This window comes from Acomys minous (genome assembly GCF_964271855.1).
Source record: "Acomys minous genome assembly, chromosome: 1".
Classification (NCBI taxonomy): Eukaryota; Metazoa; Chordata; class Mammalia; order Rodentia; family Muridae; genus Acomys; species Acomys minous.
In genome coordinates, this window is record NC_140483.1 from 81,784,797 (window position 1) to 81,806,872 (window position 22,076).

The following is a 22,076-nucleotide window of genomic DNA, read 5'->3' on the forward strand; positions in this document are numbered from 1 at the left end:
CTGTCTAGTGCCTGTTGGGGGGCGGCTACACCCGAAGAACTCAGTGCCGGGGGACACCAGGGCGGGACCCAGCGCGGGTCTGGAGCCCCCCTGGAATGCCCATGTCACCTGCGCCCGGTGCCACGGCTGCCCACGTTCCGGCACCCCCTGGCGGACGCGGGCGGTGGCGCGGGGGCAGGTGCCGGGCGGAGCCGGGCTCGCGGGGCGGGACGAGGCGGGCGGAGGGCGGCGTCGTCCGCAGGGGCCACAGAGGCCGCGCGCCCTGCCCGCTCGCACCGCGCCATGGCCCCGCGCGCCCAGCGGCGCCGCCAGCTGTCCGCGCCGCTGCTGGCCCTCTGCGTGCTGCTCGTCCCGCTGCAGGTAAGGACCCACACCGCCGTGCCGCAGGGTCGAATTCCCCTGGCGCCTCAGCCTCACAAGCACCAGCTGAAGTTGGGGGATGGGGTGGGAGAAACGGGGGACCGAGACACCCAACTGGAGCGTGGAGCGAAGGAAAGGTGAATGGAAGGACGAGGTTTGCGGAACCCGGACTCCGAGACACGGCGTCTACAGAGCGCGGGGCTCTGGTGGTACCTTGGTTCTCCTGTCACACCCAGTAGGCTCCTCCTGCCTGTTGCTAATGCGGGTCTCCGGGACTCTCAGGGAGATCGTTTCTACGGACCAAGTTAGTGACTCTTTCCCAAAAACTGCTACCAGGAGGGTGTGCTTTCAATCCGCGGGAATCCCTGGGAACGCGGAGCCCCTGACTTGGCCTTCGCACCTTCCACTGTCTTAGTTTTCCCTTCATCTCCCCAGGCGAAGGTGGAGAGGTGTAGGAGGATGTACTGAGTGTGCACAAAGGTAGAATTTGGAAGATTCCTCGGCAAAGCTGACAAACTTTCCTTTTCGTGTCTTCCTTTCTCCTCCCACCTCCTCACAAGCAGTTCATGGACTGGCAGGAATTGCTTGTGCTTAGAAACCTTTGACCATGTTAGGATGAAATATGTCTTTGCAATGGCAGAAACTAGGGTGATGATGCGCCTCGAGCTATTCTTGATGCCAGGAACAAGCTTCACAATCGTTGCTTCCACCTGGGACGGGCCTGGGCCCAGCGGCTATGGGCTAAGATGTTAACTGGGATGCGCAGGACTCGGGCTAGGTAGGGCCTTTCTGGAGGTCTCCAGGCACCATCAGCAGCCTAGGGGAAGAGGTGAAATTCCTCCCTGCAGCCAAATTTTCTCACAGGAAGAGCTCCCAGATCTTTAAACCCCTCAGGGTCCATCCTCTGCCCCTACACTAAGGAGCTGCTAAGGGCTGGATGAAGAGCTTGGTTTCCACTTGCGGGCTGCTGGCAAGTGAGGGGTCTAACTGGGGCTCTTGGAAGCAATTTCTTTACTACCATCTTTCAGTGTGGCAGCCATCCCAAGCATGAAGCCAAATGCTCCCTTCTGTCCTGGTGGACCGAGCTGTGGAGTGTAGCAAGTCTGTATACACCCAAGGCTTCATGCTAAACGTCGTGTGTGCTTGGGGGTTCCTCCGAGGGAGGAAGGGAAAATGTCAGCGGGGTTTCTTAGCTCAGCAGTTTTAGATCCCCTTCCCTTATTAAAACAGCCTTACGCTTCTGTGACTGTCACTGCCCTGGGAGACCTAGCTGTGTTTGGGGTGAGGAGAGAGGAGAAAGCCAGCTTAGCTGACGTCAGGACAGAAATGGTGCGAATGTGAAATGGTGCGACAAAGGTGTTCAAAGTTGGAGCTGACCAGTATTCTAGTAAAGACTTGTTCTGCCTCATTCCCAGCAGAATGGGCCTAGTCCAGTGGTTGAGAGAGAGAAGGTGCAAGGACCTAGCGGAATTGATTACTTTGGGCACTTCAAATTGTGCTTAATGAAGTGTTTAATAGGTGGGACAGAGAGCTACTTTTTTTTTAAAAAAGCTAAAACAAAAACCAACAACAACAACAACAAAAAAAACAGGTCTCCAATGGATAGCTAACTGCCTCAGCAAAACCTGCCTGACCACACAGCAAAAAGGAAAAGAGAGAGAGAGAGAAAAAGTACACACATTTGATTCCAGCAACAAAACAGCATAGCATTTGGAACTAGTCGGCACCTATTTCGTATGTGTGTTTGTACGTCTGTTTGTATGCATGTGTGTGCTGGATGTGTTCTTGACTGGAGCCTGGTGCATGAAAAGCCAGCATTCCACTGAGCTACATCCCCAACCTCCTCATAGGCTTTTCTAATCTCAGGATAACAAGTGTGCATGCTGTGTGGGACTTGCTATGCTGTCTTATTTAGAGAACAGAAACCCAAAACCAGCTGTTACATGTTCACCATAGTCACAGATTTTAAACTGTATCTTTGACCAGCAGTTGATTAAATTGTGTGCAGAATTCGTGGGCACAATGGACTGACCACATGTGGCATAAGTTGATCTCTCAGATCACCCTGTCTCTAACTTCTATTTCCCTTCTGCTTCTCCTTTTAGCCATTTTAATTATATGCATTTTTTATGTGTAACAAGAAAAACTATTTGTGAGGGGTGGGCTAGAGGTCAGACTCCCATCAGTTCTCAACCTGTAAGTTGTCACCCTCTTGGAGGTTGAATGACCTTTCATGGGCATCCAATATCAGATAGCCTGTGTATCAGATACTACAATTGATAACAGTGGCACATCACAGTAATTTTATGCTTGTGGTCACCACAGTACGAGGACCTGTAATGCGGGTGACAGCATTAGGAGGGTTGAGAACCACTGGGTCAGAGGATAACCCACCTGGAAGTCACCTCTGTCCTTGCACCTCGTGAGGCTGAGGATGAAGCTTAGCTCAGCAAGCTTAGTGGCAGGCATGTTTGCCTGATGAGCCATCTCACCACCCAAGAGGGTGTTTTATTATTTCCAATGAGCCTACTGGGAATATGTGCTACTGAAATGCAAATTACCATTCAGATTACACTACGACAATGGAGATTCACACTGAGCATTAGTGGCATGCATTTGAACCGTGTGCAGAAGGTGACTGACCCCTGGTGCTCTTGGGTGTCTTGTTTGTGTCCTGCCTCCCCAGTGGAAGCCTGTGCTCTCTTAGATCTGTCTGCCTGTATCTGCAACTGAATTTGTTTTCAGAGCTAGTGAAAATATGCCTTTAAACATCGTTAAGTCTAATGTTGGTTGTTTGGCTACTCATTCAGTTGCACAGTTGTCACTGAGATAACTGTGCATACATACACCAGGTTACCTATGGCCTCAGGGCTGATTCCACTAAAGGCCGTTTACAGAGTGTAAAACATGCTGTTAAGAAACAGGACAAATGCATAATTGGATCTGCCCAGGTTATAGTCTAATGGCAAAGACAATGTGAGAAGCTGTAATGGTAATAAAGAACTGGGTGATAAGAAAACCACATTGAAGGGGGAGGGGAGGAAGAAGAGGAGGGAAATAAGAAGGAGGAGGAGGGAGAAGAGGAGGAGGAGGGAGGAGGGGAGGAGGAGGAGGGAGATGGCATGCTTTGGGAGGAAGAGGTTTCTCAAGTAGCCTTTGAAGGATGGAGGATCAAGCTTCAGAGAAGACATGGTCCAAGAGGTGGGTCAGGAAGAACGCTTTCTGGGTCAAGGGGATGGTGTGTGTGGTTTAGACATAAAGGGATCTTGCCCGTGAGAAACCGCCAGTGCTTATGACCTTACAGATTAGCATAAGACCCTGCGTTCAGGAAGCACACTGCACAGATGAGACAGAAAAGCTTTATAGTTTTGAGATAACGCGTGCATGGCCCTTGTTGAGGTGGTAAGGCAGACTATAAACAACTTGGCTCTGGAAAAGCCTATGGGGACCCTTCCAAGGAAATCCCCTAGGGTGTGGCTACCTTTGTGCTCTGTGCCACACCTTCTCCCGGAGACCTGGGTATGGATTAGCTTTTTGTTTGAGAACATGGACATACACTTATGAACTTTCAGATCTGGAGTTGGCAGGATTTAAGATGCCTCTCTCTTACTTCCTCTTGGCCTCCTGGACTGTCTGTGATAGGAACAGTCTCTGCTTCCACTGGGGACCATGAGCTGGCTTTTTCATTATCTGCTCAGCAGTTGTTCCTACACCAGGAAAATGATAACAATAAAGTTGTGTCTCTGAAGGTCGATAAATCACTGTTTTATGAGGCTCTGGAAAGGGGAGTTCCAGGCTCAGACCTCACGTAGAGTACTGTTTTGAGAAAGTGTAGAGTGAACTTTATCAGCTGTGGAAGTATCAGAAAAAAAAAAGTCCCTTGTTGAATTTTCTTATTTTTGGAGTGCATGGGGGGGGGGGGTGAGCAACTTTCCCTCCTCAGGTGTTTGATGGATGCTAGGTATGTCTGTGCTTTTTCTCTGGGTGTGAGTATGTGCCTCCTCTGATAGGCCTTGCTGTCCAGCTATTTCAGGCCTGACATCTCCTCCTGATCCCCTACCCCCAAGAGCTAGCGGCTCCTCTCCTGCTTCCTGCAGCTTCCTGTTCTTCACCTACAAGGGCACCCAGATGCCTGCAAGTTGCTAGCTCTACCACTGTGTCTCCCTGACTACATAAGAGGCTTCCGATGTTGGCAGGTTTTCCTCCTGCAGTTGCATCCTTGTCCAAGTTTGCTGTAGGCGTCCCTCTGGGTGCTTGAGAGTCCACTGCTAGAAAGACAGTTTAAGTTCAGCTCATATAATCTGCCCACAAACACGGGCCAGAGGAACCAGGAAGGAGCTGTGGGCTTCTGCCAACCGGCTTGGTCCCTCCGAAGTTGGTCAGGTGCTTTGAAGTTGGAAGTCCTGTGGGTGTTTTCTGTCCTGATTCTAGACATGAACGAGGTGTGTTTCCTGCTATTGCTCCTTTCCAGGCCCTGCCCCCCACCACCCCTATTCTTTACCTCACCCCTCCCCACCCCCCACTCCCAATGCCCCCAGTCTGCCTCTGTCACCATGGAGCTGCTGACATATCTCTTCTCACAACAGCGCGTTCTCTTTCTCTCTGACATGCAGCCCAAAGAACCCGCAGTCAGCGAGTGGAAAAACATTCTTTACAGTGTGTGATGACAACTTTATATCTTCTGTCATTCTGCTGGCTGCCATCAGCCTTCAGCCTTCGGTTACCAGGGCCTGCTCTATGCAAGGGGCATTCAGCTTGAGCAGTGAGGGGAAACATATGTTAAGTGTATGTGTTTGTTATAGTGAGATTAACACCCCCGACTGCTTTGACACTGTATCAGGCTAAAAGAAACAGACCAAAGGACAAAGCCTCATTGGGAGAGCAGAGGTCTATTCATGTGAAGATGGAGCGTTTTCAGTGGGAACATCCCAACCCAAACTGTCCAAGGGTATTGCCTATGATGCCAGGGAAGAGAGGCAGCAGTTGACCCTGTCCTCCGGAGTGGCCAAGAACCGCAGGAGGCTGAGTGGAGTGTTTTCTGTAACTAGAGAGGGTAGCCCTTCCTGGAGTCAAGGGTGTGAGGCAGAGAGAGAAGGCATGAGCCGGCATCAAGACTTTAAGTGCAAGCAGAACCAGCTGCTCAGATATAATCTTGCTGCACGTGATCTGGAGAGAAACCTGGGCCAGATTTGGGTGTCAAGGGGAGGAGTAGCCAGGGCTGGTGTGGGCCGGCAAAGAGGCCTCTGCCTTGGTTCAAGGAGGCGCTAGAAAGGGCTCAAATCAGGTCAGGGCAATAGCGAGAGAGGAGTGGAAGGAAGGGGCAGTTTCAGAGCTACTGCCTATCTATGCCTGTGGTGCAGGTGGCAGAAGGTGCTGCTTGCAGACACAGTGAAACAGCATCAGCAGCCTGGCAGAGGCCAGGGCAAACACCTTGCTACTCGGATTATGTGTTTCGCAACTTATAAGTGCTTGGTTCAAATCAAAGCTTTTTTCAGGTTCGTGTGAAAACAGACTTTTCCTTTTTAAAAAAGGAGGGGGGAGGGGTGAAGTTTAATGTGCTGAATTGTAGCTTAGAGTTTCTCCAGCTGGCGGTGAACATTCCAAAGGCCCAAGACCTCGCCTGGGTATGTGTGTGTTCTGGAACTGACAGAACCCATTTCCTGCCCTAGAGGTGTTTGGGGATGTGACAATCAGGATGCAAGCTCCACTCTGAAACTCACTGAAGACACAGAGATAAAGCGGCATGTGATCTCCCGAGGGCACAGCATCAGGACATCAGAACAGGTGTGGCCTGACCTAAGGTCTCCCACAGCAGCACAGAGAGATCCCCGCCTCCTACACATCCTTAGGCAAGGATGTTTATGTTGGACCAAAACGTGTGTGATCGTTTTCCTGGCAGGTTGCTGTTGCTTTCCTCTCTGCCCAGCCCCTCCTGGCTTCCACCAGGAAAACATTCCTAAGCCGGCAGGTGACTCAGGAAGAACTGAAGACCCTTTAGGCTCACCAGAGAAATGAAGCTTATTGCATTTCCTGCTCAGAAAGCCAGGAGCCCAAGGGGCACATCCTTGTTTGTGCCTGGCAGAAATCTGAAGGCTTTCTATTAAAAATGAGGAAGAAAAACTAGCTTTGGGTGAATGTGCCACCTAAACTGAACAAACAGGGAAATGGGGTGTGGCGTTGCCTACAGTGTGCAAGCACAGGCAGGCTTGACCAGGCCAGAGTTCCTGTCCTCCAAGTGGGGAGTCGACCACTTCCCTAAAGTCTTCATAACTGCATTTCTTATTTTACTTTATTTTTTCCTTTAAAAATTTTTAAGTTATTTTTTCCTTTTTATTATTTTTTATTATTTTCCTTTTTATTTTTATTTTTTTAGTTTTTCCTTTTGTGTGTGATGTTTGTGTTTGGAGTATATGCACACATGTATGTACACATGCAGGGGAGAGGTGGGCGTTGAGTATCTTATTCTATCAGTGCTACTTTATACTTTTGAAACAGTTTCTCACTTAGCCTGGAGTGGTGTTGGCGCCAGAAAGCCCAGCCAGTCCTTTGTTTTCAGCTGACACGATGCTGGAGGCACAGACATGTGAAACCCTACCATACGTTATCACTTGGTGCTGGTTTCTGAACCCAGATCCCTGGGCTCGTGCAGCAAGTGCTGAGCCACCGAGCCATCTTCCCAGAGCCTCTTTTACTCCTTCTAATGCAGTTAGCACCCAGCTTGAAAAAGTCTGGCTTACAACGCAGCAGGTGCAAACCCCATGTCTGGGCCCCTTAGCTTCTCTTCTGTGACTCAGTTAGACAAGCCAAGCCACAGCTACGGTGCACATGTTGCTTTTGAGGCTTGGTGGAGTTTCCTCACATCTGCCCTCACCAACCTGTGCCATTGCTTACCAGTTACCAAGTCCCGGGAATGTCCAGAAAGCACATCTAGCGCCAACATATCTTCCAAATGTGTTCTTTAGTGGGTCAGTGTCTTCTTTATTTTAGTACTTTTGTTTATTATTTATTATTATTTTTAATACCTTTATTTTATTACACATGTATAAAACAAACTACATACAGTAGGGAGAACCATGTGGCAATCATGAGAATAATGAGTTCTATATATGTTACATTCATAGTGACTTGGCCATCTGCATTCGTCTCGTTTGAAGTAAATGTTTTTCCTGTCTTGTTGGGTCTAGATCTCCGAATGAGATTCAGTATCTATCTTATCTCAACTCTAATAACTTAACTTCTTTATCTTGATCTAAAACGATCTTGCCCCCTAACCAGCTAAACTTGGTTATAAAACTATACTATCTGGTCTTCAATGCCCCTCAGAGACTTGAGAAAGAATAAAACTTAAATTCCTGAGTGAATCTGCAGTGTGGGTTAGCAGCTTCCAAAATATACAAACTGACTTAAGACAGTTTACTGCCTGACCAGTTACCCAATACACTTTATAACGTTGGAGCCTCATCTTCAGCTTTCTGGCTTAATATTTCTGCCAGACTTGCTCACAGGGCAGGAACTATTGAGGACTTGTATTTTAATCCTTTCATTGTTCAAGATTGTTCATCCACAACTTCCCTACCCCCAGGTTGGCCATGCTGGTTCCCCAGACCTCTTAGTCAGCATTTTCCCTTTCAAGGCAGTTGACACTCATTTAATACTTATTGGCAAAGCTAAAGCTCCCCAGGGTACTGCAGAGAGTACGGGACTTCGGACTTAGCAGTCTCTGATCTCCCGGCCCCAACGCCCAATGCTTCCCTGTCTGAGATGTCCAGGAGCATGGAGAACGATGGCTTTGACTACCCTAGTTTGGTTCCTGTTGATTTGACCAAAAGCATCTTGGCCAAGAAAGTCTTTATTTGGCTTACTGGTCGCAGCCACAGAAAATCACTGAGGGAAGAAGTCAAGGCAGGAACCATGGAGATATGCTTGTTTACTGGCTTACTACCCATGGCTTGCTCAGACTGCTTTTACACACAAGCCAGGGCCACCTGCAGACGGTTGGCACCATCCTCTCACAGTAACCATCAATCAAGAAAATGTCCCCGCAGACATGCTTACAGGCCAGTGGATGAGGCAAATCCTCACTGAGGTATCCTCTTCCGGGGAGATGTTAGTTTGTCTCAAATTGACAAAAACTAAACAGCACATTGCCCCAGTGCTCAGGATTCGGAGGGGAGAGGGAAGAAGGGTGGAAGAGATGGAGGCGGAGGCAGTAGAGCCTGCTTGAGAAAAACCTTGTCTAGGCTGGTGTCTGACTGCCCAGCCAGAGAGAGGAACTGGATTTGGTAGCATCTGGACCGTGGAGCAAGAGATGTGGGCCCAAGACCCAGCAGGCTGTACACATCAGGCCACAGAAATCTCCAACTGTGTCTTTGATCCCAGCACCAATCCTACCTGGGAACCTCCACTTGAATCAGAAGCTCCAGGGTCGGTCACAGCTCCTCACCTCCCAGCAATCCTGACCAAAGAAGGGAGCTGCGGTGGCAGACCATGGATTTTATAAAAAAGGCTTGTGCTAAGTGGCGTTATCAATAGGATAGGATTGCTGAGCTAACTGAAAGCATTTGCCACATGTTGACCCCTTCTGTGTGCCGTACTTGTGCTAGCTTTATCTGTCTCACCCACTCCACTGGCCTGGAAGATAAGAAAACTGAGACATACATAAGTTAAGAAACTTGCCTTCTATCATACAACTGGAAAGGGGCAAAGGTGAAACTCATTTCAGGCATGTGTTCTGGTGGCCATGAGCTTAACCCCTCAGGTGAACACCTTGTTTGGCCCTCTCAGAGGGCACAGAGAGAGGCCTTCTGGAGTGTGGGACAGAAGTAAACTCTCAGAGGACCTATGTTCTAATCCCCTGTACCCATATACAGAGCAAGGTGGCATGCACTCTAATCCAGCTACTGAGAGGCAGAGATAGGAGGGTCCCAGGTGCTGGCTAGGCAGCTAGCCTAGCCAACCAGTGAGCTTCGGGATCAGGGAGGGACCCTGTCTCAAAAACTTACAGTGAGAACTGCAGAGATGACTCTGTGGTTAAACATGATTCCTGAGCCATCATGAGCGATAGGCTTTCTCTGCCAATGAAATAAGCCAATTCAAGCTTATTCAATTCAATTCGTTCGAATTGAACGAATATAAAGGCAGGTTTATTGGGGGCAGCTCTTGCTCGGGTTCACTGATCTTATAGGAGGAGATGCAGCCAGAAAGACAGAAAAGAGGGGGAGGGATGCAGAGGGGAGAAACGCAGAAAGAGAAAGCAAGAGAGGGGGTAGGGAAGAGGGAGAATGAAAGGGAGAAGGGAAGGGGGAGGGGAGGGGAAGGGAAGGGAGGGGACCAAAATGCCTCACTTATATAGTGAAGAGCCTCTGGGGGAATTCAGGGTAGAGGGTTGGGTATTCTAACCATGCCGTCTAACAGGTAGGGACTGACATCCATTTTGGTATGTGAAACAAGAGCTTCAACCACTTGTCCCAAGTCTGAAACCCAACATCCCAGCCTTTTGTTGATAATAAGTGAATAAGGGGGCAATGTAATTGTATATGACTACTTCCCTGATGACATTGGGGCATCTTTATTGGGGATCCAAAACCTGGAATATTGGCCAGGTCTGGAAGAGCAGGCTGCTGTCCAAGTGCTGCAGGACCATCTGGGGCTATAGCTGTGAAGGCCCAGTTGAATCAGTTTTGGAGGCTGGACTGGAGCAAGAAACAGGCTGTTGAGTGACTGTACTTATCTGGAGTTCATTTGACCTGTGAGACATGGATTCCAGTAGATTCCCTGAAGCTTACAAGAATCTTTTTTTTTTTTTTACAGAAGAGATACATTTTAGATATATTAGTATTACCACTGTCTGTAATCTGTACTGAAATCCACATTGCAGAAAGAGCAGCAGCCCTCCGCCTTTGAGTCTTAGTAAAAGATGCAGTAAAATGATTTTGGTTGAAAGCCTTAACACTCTGTCCTATATCTAGAAGACTGATTGTATATACATTTTTTTCCTAGCACAGTGAGAGTCTCTTTTGGGTCTGTACAAAGGAACATTTAAAGTCTTGAGCTTGTGACGATGATAGTGAATCTATAGTGGAATGCTTTGCCAGAGTTAGGCTAATAACTCAGAGTTCCGCTGAATAATGTTAAGCTCTGAACTTTTAAGTCTTAATACAACAGTAGCATAGTGAGGAGAATAAATCTGATTGACTGTGCTTACTGGGTCCTTATTTCTTTTGCATAACTTAAATCACTTTTTAAAAAATCACCATTTAAGTTTTTATGTCCTCCAAACTTCATTTACCAGCCTTAAAACACCTTCTTAGACCCTTGAGAACTTTCTTAGTTCCTCATAACTTAATCTTTCATGTGCTCAGACCATACAAGGAGGGCTGGAGTACAGTTCCAGAGCCTCACATAACAAACCTGGCGTCGCATACCCGCCTCTGACCTCAACCGCAGTGCATCCACGGCTGGGACTTGCTGCCTTCTAGTCTGGCTGAGAGAATGAGTCCTGAGTGCAGGGAAAGAGCTACCTCAAAGGAGTAGGAGGAGAGTGATAGAAGAGCTGGCCTGACACTGTCTTCTGGCCTCTGTGCATGCACACAGATATGTGTACCCACACGCACACTCACACACATATAAACAGATAGATCTTAATAAAAATTGAATAAAGATGGAAAGAGATCAAGGAAGACATTCAGGGTTGAACTCTGCTTCCATGTGGTGTGCTCACAAATATTCTCTCTCTCTCTCTCTCTCTCTCTCTCTCTCTCTCTCTCTCTCTCTCTCTCTCTCTCTCTCTCTCTCTCACACACACACACACACACACACACACAAATCCTTAGAATGGCTAGACAGAAACGAGCTTGTATGCTCTGGAAAATTCATTTGTGGGGTCTGTGTTCTCTAGTAGAGGATGTGTTTGTTGAAGGATTTCTGGAGGTGTTAACGAGTAGAAATGAAAATGCTCCCTTTCGTCTACAAGAGATAAAAGGTACGCAGAGTGCCTTCAGCGCAGGCTCTGCGTGCCAGTTGATCCCTGACTCACAAGGAAAAGAAGTGTGACTCACTGAATCCTCCCTGCTACTTCCTCAGGCACAGGCACCCTGACACCAGGCACAAACTGTGGTAAACCATGATGCTGCCATGCTGCCACCCCCAACACAGGCCACGTTCCCTCTACACTCACAGACTCTACACTCACACACCTATGGCCGCCCTGTGTATCAGCCCTGCTGCCCCCTCCACATTCACATAACATTTGCCCACTGCCACTGCCTGCTAGGGTTGGGGTTAGATGTGACACCTCACACAGCCTTCTGTCAGAGGCTAAGTGTCTGGGCCCATGAACTTTTGGAGGAAGTTAAATTACATTTTGAAGGTTCTTTCTGCCTTTGTCTTATAATTATAATGAACTTGAGCCCACTCCTGGGATCATTACTTGTCACTGACTTGATTGAATTTGGAATTTCCAGGCTTGTAGCTGGGCACTTGCCTTAGAGAAGTCCTATAGAGGGCAACAGAGGAAGGGCACCCCCTGGATGTGGGAGGCCGCGGTCCCTGGTTCCGCCTCTCACCCCATGAGATGGACAGACCGCTGTCTTCCACCATGCTTCCCCAGCCTCAGAGGACCTCTGAACTGTGAAGGAAAATGATTCTTTTCCCCCTTGAGTTGTCCTGTCAGGTGTTTTGTTCAGCACGGTGATTTAAAGTTAACTAATATATGTCCTTCGCCCCTGGGCTCTGTTGATGTCTGTGTATGCTGTCTTCCATCACGGACATTTTGTTTTAGTTCTTTGAAAGGCATTCCACTGGTAGTAGGTGTGTGTGTGTGTGTGTGTGTGTGTGTGTGTGTGTGTGTGTGTGTGTAAGGGGGGTGGTGCAGAGGGGAGGAGGGAGGAAAGGAGGGAGGGAGGGAGGGAAGGAGGGAGGGAGAACACACATAGAGAATAGCAGGGAATACTCTGGGTCACCCTCTGGGTCTCAGTTCTCTGGGTGGTGGGTGATGCCCACGAAGATGACGATGGGGTGTTAACACAGTGACTGGAAATCTAAAAGCAGACCTCTGATCATGGAGGGTGGGATGTAGGCAGAGCAATCAACTTCCCTGTGGACATATCTGGACTTGAACACAGCTGTGCCTCAAAACTCAACCCAGTAATTTCTTTTTATTTTTATTTTCAATTTGTTCACTTTACAGCCCATCTGTGGCCTTCCAGTCCTACCATCCCTTCCTCATCCCCCTTCCTCTCCTCTTGGCTTTATATACAGGGAATGGTCCTCCCCCATCATCTGATCTCAGCCTATCAAATCTCATCTGAGCTGCCTGTATCCTCTTCCTTTGTGGCCTGGCAAGGCCGCCCCGCTAGGGGAAGTGCTCAACGTGTGGGCACCAGAGCCCATGTCAGAGGCAGCCCCTATTCCCCATATATGGGACCCATAAGGAAATAGTGCTGCCTATCTACTACTTCTGAGCAGAGGGTCAAGGTCCTCACCATGCATGGCCCTTGGTTGGTGCATCAGTCTCTGCAGCACGCGTGCACCCCCACCTCCACCCCCCGCCTGGATCTGTTGGATCCATTGCTCTACTTGTGGAGCTCCTGTCCCCTCCAGGTCCTTCTTTCCCCCATCACCCTAAAGTCTGGCTGTGAGTCTCAGCATCTGCTTTAATCCCCTACTGCAATATGGTAATTTCTATTGGTCTCATGATTTAAAATAGAAAAGACAACATTATAAAACTGTTTCCCACTTCTTAACAGCCAGATTTTACCCATGAGAATCCTGATGACCAAGATATTGGGGTCTAATCTATGTGTAAAAATTACAAATGGCCAAAGCCCTGCAACACATAGCCAGTGAGCCTAGATGTACAGACCTGGACTCTTGGCGGAGGGAAACCCAGATCCTCTGTGCTAAGAGTAAGTGTGTGTGGAACAGTTCATAAGCTGAGCCAGGGGCCAGTTCTCTGTTTCCTGGCCCATATGACAAGCACAAAAGGGCTTGTGTACTGTGTCACCCAGCTCTGTGTGCTATCCCTATTACAGAAGAGGCTGAGGCCCTGGAAGAGATTGCTAAACCGAATTTTGCAGCTTCTTTCCCCCAGGGTAGCTATGCCCCAAATTGATGAGTCTTTCCAAGTTCATGCTTGGAATGTAAACTCGATTCAGAGCAGGTAGGACGTGGTTAGGGTTTTCTGTAATGGAAAGGCATGAGCTCACCGTGAGCCTTTGGGGAGTTCATGAATTGGGGAGTTGAGCGCCGTCTAATGCAGGAATTACAAACCATCTAAGCAGGTTGCTGCATCTTACTTGTGAAGATGCAAAAGAATAAGGAAACCTGTCTTTAATATAGCGCCTGACACACAGTAGGTCTTTAATAAGGGCCAATTTGTTCTTAGTTCTGTTCAATATAAAGAACGCCTGCATCCAAGTGTAGTAGAAGAGTCTCAGCATCTATTACCTCTGTGGTTCTTAACCTGTGAGATGCCTTTGGGGCGCTGAATGACCCTTTCAGGGGGCTCACATATCATATATTTATATTACAATTCATAACAGCAGGAAAGTCACAGTTATGAAATAGCAATGGAAATCATTTTATGGTTGGGGCCACTACTACATGAGGAACTGTATTAAAGGGTCGCAGCATTAGGAGGGCTGAGAACCACTGTGTCACATGGATGTTTGTTTGGTCCTTTCTATCAACAGACACATGTTTCATGTTTCAGGGACCTGTGGTGGGATGGAGTGACCCAGTGAAAATACTTAGGGGTTATCTTACTGGCTTCAGAGGAAATGGAGTACAGAGGGCATAGTCCAAGCTTATAGTTCACCAGGTACACTAATGAAAAGCAATGGTGAAATATCAAAGGAGCTAGAGCAGGAGAAACCCCAGTGGCAAGACCACCCAGCCCTGGCATATAACCAGCCAGGTGCAGCGAGAGCCAAGTTAAACAAAATGATCAAGTTGAGCAATCCCACACCTCAGTTTAGAAGCTGGCATGAAAAAAGTTTGAGAAAGGCCATACAGTTGCAAGAGGCCAGACTGTGTTCTAGATCAAAGATCCTGGGCCAGGCTGCTGAGAGGAACTGCATGGAGTGCCTAGAGGCAGGGCTGAGCGGGTGGGCAAGGCTGGCGGTCTGGAGAGGCTGGCCTCCAGCCTGGTCTCTGCAGTCACCCTGACTGGCCATTCAGACAGACCCTCCATGTAGAAATGCTGTCTCGGTTCTCCTCCAAAGCTACCGGGTCAGAATCTTCAGCTTCATGCTTTTCATGTGACCCTCCACACACTGGAGGAGATCTGAGTCTCACCTTAAGGCCAGCAGGTGCAGCAGCAGCAGTGGCAGACAAGTCCTGCAGTCCCTGCCTGGGCCCCTTTGATTGTCCAAGACTGTAGCAACTTGAGACATCCCTAGAATGGGAACAAAGCATAGAAATGTCCTGGACGTCAGTGGGCCAGTGAGCTCCTGGAAGCCAAGCATAGAAGTCATTGATTTTTACCACACAGGAAAAAAGTCTTCATTTAATATAAAATAGTAAAGAAAGGAATGAAAAGAATGGCAAAGGAAAGAAAAGGCAGTCTGTCACACTGAGAGGATAAAGGAGCGTTCACAGAGCTGTGGGAATCAAGTGGAGTGAAACACAAGTCCAGACTCCTGATCACCACTGAGAAAACAGACCTTCCTTGAACTGTCTTTTCAAGTATCCCACAGCTGCGAACCTTTCACTCTTTGTCTCTCTGGAAAACAGAAAAACTTGCATGAGATTTTTGACCTACAAGGACTCCTTCGTGTTTCCCTTGGGTCACTTACTTTATTTTCAAGGAGCAGAGATAATAAAGGCACTGTAAAGAGTATAAGAAAGAAGGTGGGGGGCTAGAGAGTTGGCTCAGTGGTTAAGAGCACTGTCTGCTCTTCCAAAGGTCCTGGGTTCAATTCCCAGCACCCACATGGCAGCTCACAACTGTCTGTAACACCAAGATCTGACACCTTCACACCAATGCACATAAATTAAAAATTAAATAAAAATATTGTAAAAAAAAAAAAAAAGAAGGTGGAGCAAAATTAACAACCTTTGATAAGGCCCTGCCACTCTTTATCTTTAAAGATGCACATCTGGAGTCAGAGTGGTCCAGGGTAAAGATGCTGATGGGCCCATAAAAAACAGCTTTCGAAGTAATTTATGAAGTCAATGGGTTAGCAAAATGGTGACTGTGTGTCTTAGTCACTGTTCTCCTCCTGCGCCATGACCAACATAACTTAAATAGGAAAACATTTAATTAAGGGCTTGCTTATAGTTCTAGACTGTGGGTCCATGACCATCATGGCGGGATGCATGGCAGCAGGCAGACAGGCATGGTGCTGAAGAAGTAGCTGAGAGCTCACACCATGAGACAACCACCATGAGGCATTGAGAGAAAGAGCCGAATTGAATCCCAAAGCCCATCCCTACTGACACCTCCTCAATAAGGCCACACCTCCTAATCCTCCCCAAACAGTTCCTCCCACTGGGAACCAAGCATTTAGATGTATGAGCCTCATTCAAGCCACCACACTATGTTAAGACCTTTGATAGGCTACAGTAACTCTTCGTCAGTATTTATTTTTTAAATTAAAATGTGACCTTTATGAAATATTTTTTGTGAATGATGTATATTTCATGAAAACATTTTGGCAACATAGGAGAGAGAGAAGATTTTGTGCTGTGTGTGTTTTGTCATGGTTAGCAGTAATATTTTAAAACTTCATGGCAAATTGTCTTAGTCTATTTTATGTTGCTCCAAGCAAATGATTGAGGCTGGGAACCTTATATGGGAAAAGATGCACTTGGTTCATAGTTTTGGAAGCTAGAAAGTCTAGCTAGCATGACAAGTGCCCTGCCCCCACCCATCTGTATCCCAGCAATGTAGACAGATGGCATCCCATAGCCGGGGAGTACTCAAAAACAGTATCAAGTGAGTTCAGAGGAGGCCCTACAGCAAGAAAGGAAGCAAGAGACCCACAAGAGGTCAGACTTTGCTTTTGTAGTAACCATCTCTTGAGAGCTAATCTGCTCCCATAAGACCCAAACCACCTAGGGAACATGTCATGACTCACCCTCACCCTCTTCCCACAAGGGAGTTATATTGTAGAATTAAGCCACACATGGGTTTTGACAGGAACCAATCACCTTCGAACCAGAACACGAATGCTGTGAGTCCTGCCTGGTAAAGAAACCATCATGACATGCCTGTGATGTGCAGGGTGATGGTAACAGCTAGTGTGGTCTGAAAGCAATAACACACATTCCTGATGGAGAGTCCCTCAAGAGAGGCGAGTGGAGGCCCTTGGAGAAGGTGCAGCAGTTACCACAGAGACCCTAGGATATTGGAGATGCCAAGACCGTGGGTTTCTGCCAAGGATGGTAGAAGGAGTAGAGCTGAGCTGAGCCTACGAGTCAAGCTATGAATGTAGCAGCCGGAAGAGCTAGAGAACTGAGGCATCTGCCCTTGGGAGCACAGAAGATCACGAGTGAGTTCAAGATGTTGAAATTTTGATTTACACAGTGGTTTTGTTTAAAACTGATTGTTTTTATGACTTGCCTTTTCCATTTTGGAATATGAAGGTATGCAATTATTTTTTGTTATTGTTGTTAAACTGAAAGACTTTAAATTCTCAAAGAGACTTTAGAGTTTTTAAAATGTTGAAAAATTTTTTTAGAGACAGTGGGACTTTTAAAGTTGTACTGCATTTTGTATTATATCAACATGAGGTCTTGGGGCCATAAAAGGAAAGAGTATGGTTTCACAGTGATGTGTATGCGTGAGAAGCTGACAAGGGTGCATGGCGCTGGTTAGTTTTATTTTCAATGTTATGTAACCTGGAGTTACCTGGGAAGGAGAACCTGCGGGTGTGTCTTGCTTGGTGATTAATGCCACTGCGGGTGGCACCATCTCCAAGCTGAGAATCCTGGGCTACATAAAAATAATTAGCTGTGCCTACACTTCACAGTGAGCCAGAGAACAAGGCAGCAAGCAGCATTCATCTGTGACCTTTGCCTGCGTGCTTCTGCTTTGAGTTCCTACTTTGACTTCTCTTGATGGTAGACTCACTCCGACATTAGGAGTTATAAGCTGAAATTAACCCTCTTGACCACACCCCTCACACATTGATTTTGGTCATGGCGTTTATCCCAGCAACAGAAAGCAACTAGAACAGTACCCATATGGATGGCTCTTATAAAACAATATATGAAAATAACAAAACAAGTCAGTGAAGATATCGGGAAACTGGAACCCTTTGCTGGTGTGATGTGAAATGGCACGGTTCCTATGGGAACTCTTCAGAAACCTAAACCTAGAATTATCATGTGATTTCCAGCTATACTCCCAAAAGATTTAAAACACAATGAACTATGCTTGTGTGCCTTTGTTCTTTAAAACATTGCTGACTGTAGTCAAAAGGCAGAAAAGGCCCAAATATACATCAACAGATGGGTGAGTCAGCAGAATGTGGCATATCCTTACAGTAGAATATTATTTAGTCGCATAAATGAAGTTACATACATGATATGATGTATGCTACATGGTATCATATACAGCCTTGGCAGTATGCTGAATGACACAAGCCAGACGCCAAAGAACAAACATGGTATGTTTCCACTTACATGGAGGTCAGCCAGATGATCCGAGGTAGGTGGAAGAGGACTGAGGAAGTATTACTTTATGGTTATGCTGGTTCTGTTTGGGAAGATGAGAATGTTCCCAAGCTATTGGGAAAAAGGCAAGCTATTGTTGCACACTCTTGGGATTATAATTAGTGACAATGTGCACTTCAAATGGTTAAAATGGCAATTAAAATTTTTATTTCACCATAATAACACTTTTTGAAAACCTTTATATGCATTTACTTTATGCTTCCTTTATTCATAAGCCATAAGTTTTTGTTGTTGCCGTTCCTCTGGGGTATTTGTTTGTTGTGTGCAGCCTCCTCTAATGGCTGCGGAACATTTGTTCCTTTTCAGTGAGGATCACTTCAGTGTTTCCTCGGGGGCTCATGCACAGCTTAGTGCAGCCGTGAGCTCTGTAAGTTCCTTGGTGCATCTCAGATGCCTTGATCACCTACACTCAATGACTGGAGAATCTACGTTTAAACCTTTTCAGCATAATTCTCCGTGTTCTTAAGCATGTGCAGCAAAAATTCAGCACTCTCTTTAGGCCACCAACCTGTGCCCAACCCCACTGTTTGGCCTGATCGCACCTGGTGTATATACCATATCTCACCCAAAAGGCTCGCATTGCTTTTTAAAAGCCACATCTTGCAGACAATTGGTGGCTTTTCCAGTATCTATGTCCTTGGTGGTCTGGGCAGTTTCATGGATGTTGTTAAACTGAACGAGAAGATTCGAGATTCTCAGTTTGCATGATTTTGTAGGGATTCTTAGGTCAAGCAGCAGCTCGGGATGCTTCATAATATACACTGTACTGTAAATTACACACAAGGTGTTAAAATGCCAAAGGAAGGACAAGCATAAAGGGCCAACTCCTGCGCATCATAATGGGACATTCCGACCATCACTGTTGAGATGTTTGCTCTGCCAGCCTTTGCACTCCAGTCCTCTCTGCTGGAGCTCAGCATCTTAGTTCTCACCTTGTCCAGAAGGGCTGCCATCTTCTTGTTGCCTTTAGTGTCTCAGCAGTCTTTATAATGCGATTCATGTAGTTACTCAAAAGAAAAGACTCTCCCTCTCTGCTGTATCGCCTTTGCTGCCCTTGCCTGGAAGGCCGAGAATCCTGTGCCTTCTCCTCCCTGCATGAGAGCTCTTGCTAGGTCCAGGCCAAGCCCTGCGTTTGTCTTCGTGAGCCACATCACGCTCTACCTTTCTTTCCACTTCTTCCCTCTGACCCAGCCCTTCCTCCTTCCCTTCCCAGGTGTGGGTCCTTCTGTGAGTCCTTCTCCATCAGCTCCCCACCCCCACCTCCACGCTCTAGCAATACATACCCAGGGAGGGTTTGGACTCCCAGGTGCCTGGACCAAGCCTCCCCTCCTTTCCTTGCACTCTTGGTTGGAATTGAACTTGGGCATTGAGCTTAGTGAGTCTTGCCAGTGCTTGGCTGCTGTGGGGGACTCTGCACTAGTTTTCTTTCCTCCCTTGTGTCAGTGTCTACCTGTTACTAAAAGCCTCAAGAGATCATAGACAGACCTGCTACTTAGTCATGCGTCTAGCCAGCACTAGGAGCTCAGCACAGTTGTGATGTGTGATGGTAACAGATTTTTAGAAGAGAGGATGATGTCTTGTTAAACCTAGACTAGCCCAAACTCAAACACTAAAAACAAATGGACAAAACAAAACAAAACAAAACAAAACAAAAATCAAAGCAACAACAGCAAAATGGTCTTTTTTCTATTACTTGTGGAGATAATATATAAACAATTGTCCAAACCTTCTACCAGAATAGTGTGTATATAGGGAGAAATCAGTTCATCCTTGTAATCGGCAATGCCAACAGTAGGAGCTGCCCAGCTGGCACGAAGGCCTTCAAGCTCAAGTCTTGAAGGTCAGTCCTGCACACACATTCATCAAAGACATTTTGGAATGCCTAAATAATTTAGGATCAGGGTAATTATAGGGTTTGTGTGGGGGGGTCATGATTCTCTTTATTATCTTCTCAAACAAACTAAACTTATCTTTTTATGCTGTATTTAGCAGAAATATGTGAGTCACACTTGGGTAGGAGATTTTCATTCAAGAACTGTATATAAAAATGTATTTATTTAAAATGGGTCATATTTTTGAACACTCAGGGAGCTGTTGAACTCTATATATTTTGGGGGTTTGTAGTACTGTAGATGGAAGCCAGAGCTTTGCTGTGCTGGCCTACTGTCCTGCCACCACGGTGCCACGTCCCCAGCCCTCACACTGTCTCTTTCTGAACCCACTTCTTTTGTGGTTTTGCTCTTGTACCAGGTTGGTACAACTTGAGGCTCCAAGTTTCCAAAAGCTTCTGTGACTTAGTGGTCTCCAGGGCTGGGTGTGTGTGTGTGAACACCTGAAGAGTGACACATTGGGGTACACCAGTGCTCTCCACATGCTTTGCTGTTCTCACTGTGCCCTAGGTTCATGGTATAGTTTCCATGGGTGCCTCTTCAGTGCTCCTTAGAAATGTGAAGGGCAGATTTTGTTTGTACAAAAGCAAAGTGGGTCTTCTGTTTTGTCCATATCTGTAAGACTGAAAAATGCACTTAAAAGGTTTCTAAAAGTGAGAATGTTGCTGGGCGTGGTGGCACATGCCTTTAATCTCAGCACTCAGGAGGCAGAGGCAGGCAGATGGCTGTGAGTTTGAGGCCAGCCTGGTCTACAAAATGAGTCTAGCTCAGCTAAGATAACATAGAGAAACCTTGTCTCAGAAAAAAAAAAGTGAGACTGTCTAGACAGGCATCGGGTCACAACTTGATCAATGTCCTATTTACCAAGAGTAAGGGCAGATAGAATCTAGCAGCAGCTCTGTCAGCAGCTGCACTGGGTAAACTCTTGTCACCCAAGTCCTTTCACACAACCGAACCCCAGACACAGAACTGCAGAAGTGACTCGAGCCTCTCTCGGGGACCTCGGGAGGCGCATCCCAGCCCAGCCCCATGAAGTAGCACCTCTTGACCTGTAATCACACTTTGTAAAGCAGGAAATCTTTACCCTGGTTGTGCTTCTGAAACCCTGTGTTCTATGGCCCTTGTCTTCTGGAACCATGTTAGAGTGCACGCAGGGGCACTCTCCAGCCTTCAGGACAGTTCTTCCCCATCTGGTGACATGCCTTTCCCTTTGTCCTCCGAGTGAATGAGTGGGTGGAGGGAATTTATACCAACTAATTGTGTTCAGGTGTGCAAGGAAGCGTCCTTCTTTGGCAATCAGGCTCAAAAGGATGACTGTTGAGCAATCCTGCTCCCAGCGTCTCCCGGAAAGGGCTGGGTCTGGGCTGCTGCCACTTGCTTGCACAGAGTCCTTGTCACGGTGCTGCACCTGACTCTCAGGGCAGCAAGACGGACAGAGTTATCAGCAGTGCACTGCACATTTAGAGTGTCTTACGTTTTGGCTTTTTGATTATCAAATTATAGAAATGTAACACCGGCCGTTGTTCTGTCCAGACCGAATTGGAAGCCCGTTCCAAGTGACAAGACAGGCCTCTGTCACCATACCCCTGGCTCCATTTGTGTTCTCCAGTCACAGTTTCTACAGATCACCCTGTCAGATTTGATGTCCATTAGTGTTTAATTTTTTTTTTCCCTAGAAAAAAATGACCCTATCTGACTTCTGGCTACAAAGGCCCCAGAGTCATTTCCATTTCCTTTTAAGAACATTTAACCAGGAAATATGACGGTGGGATGTAACCCTTCCACACACAGACATGTGACTCCCTGATGGAGAAGAGCGAGGCAAGGCTGGGCGTGGCCCATTGAGGAGCACCTGTCTGGCCTTCCAGAGGCTGGGCTCCATCCCTACCAGTGCAAAGAGCACAGCAACAGCAAACCCAACATCTCCATGAAATAGAGGCAGGCAGTGGAAACTGCCGGAGGAAGCCGCTAAGAAGGCAAAGCTGAAAGGCCACCTGGTCTCAGGTGGAGGAGCTGTGTGCTGGCTCATCAATAGAACTCCCTGGCTGTCTCCTTAGCTGATGAAGGAAAAAAAAAATAGAACTGAGGACTGAGAATAGCCAGTTCATTTTTAATCTCATCACTTGGGAAGCAGAGGCAGGCCCAGCT

The 22,076-nt window shown here is 47.2% G+C and overlaps 1 protein-coding gene across 1 annotated transcript in view; it reads left to right on the forward strand.

The window, feature by feature from the left end:
• Positions 1-232: 232 nt before the first annotated feature.
• TNFRSF11A (TNF receptor superfamily member 11a) overlaps positions 233-22,076 on the forward strand; it is a 60,098-nt gene continuing 38,254 nt past the window's right edge. The window contains exon 1 of the mRNA XM_084774264.1: positions 233-360. Within this exon, the coding sequence (XP_084630390.1) occupies positions 283-360 (78 nt within the window). The 5' untranslated portion in view covers positions 233-282. The remainder of the gene's footprint in view (positions 361-22,076) is intronic.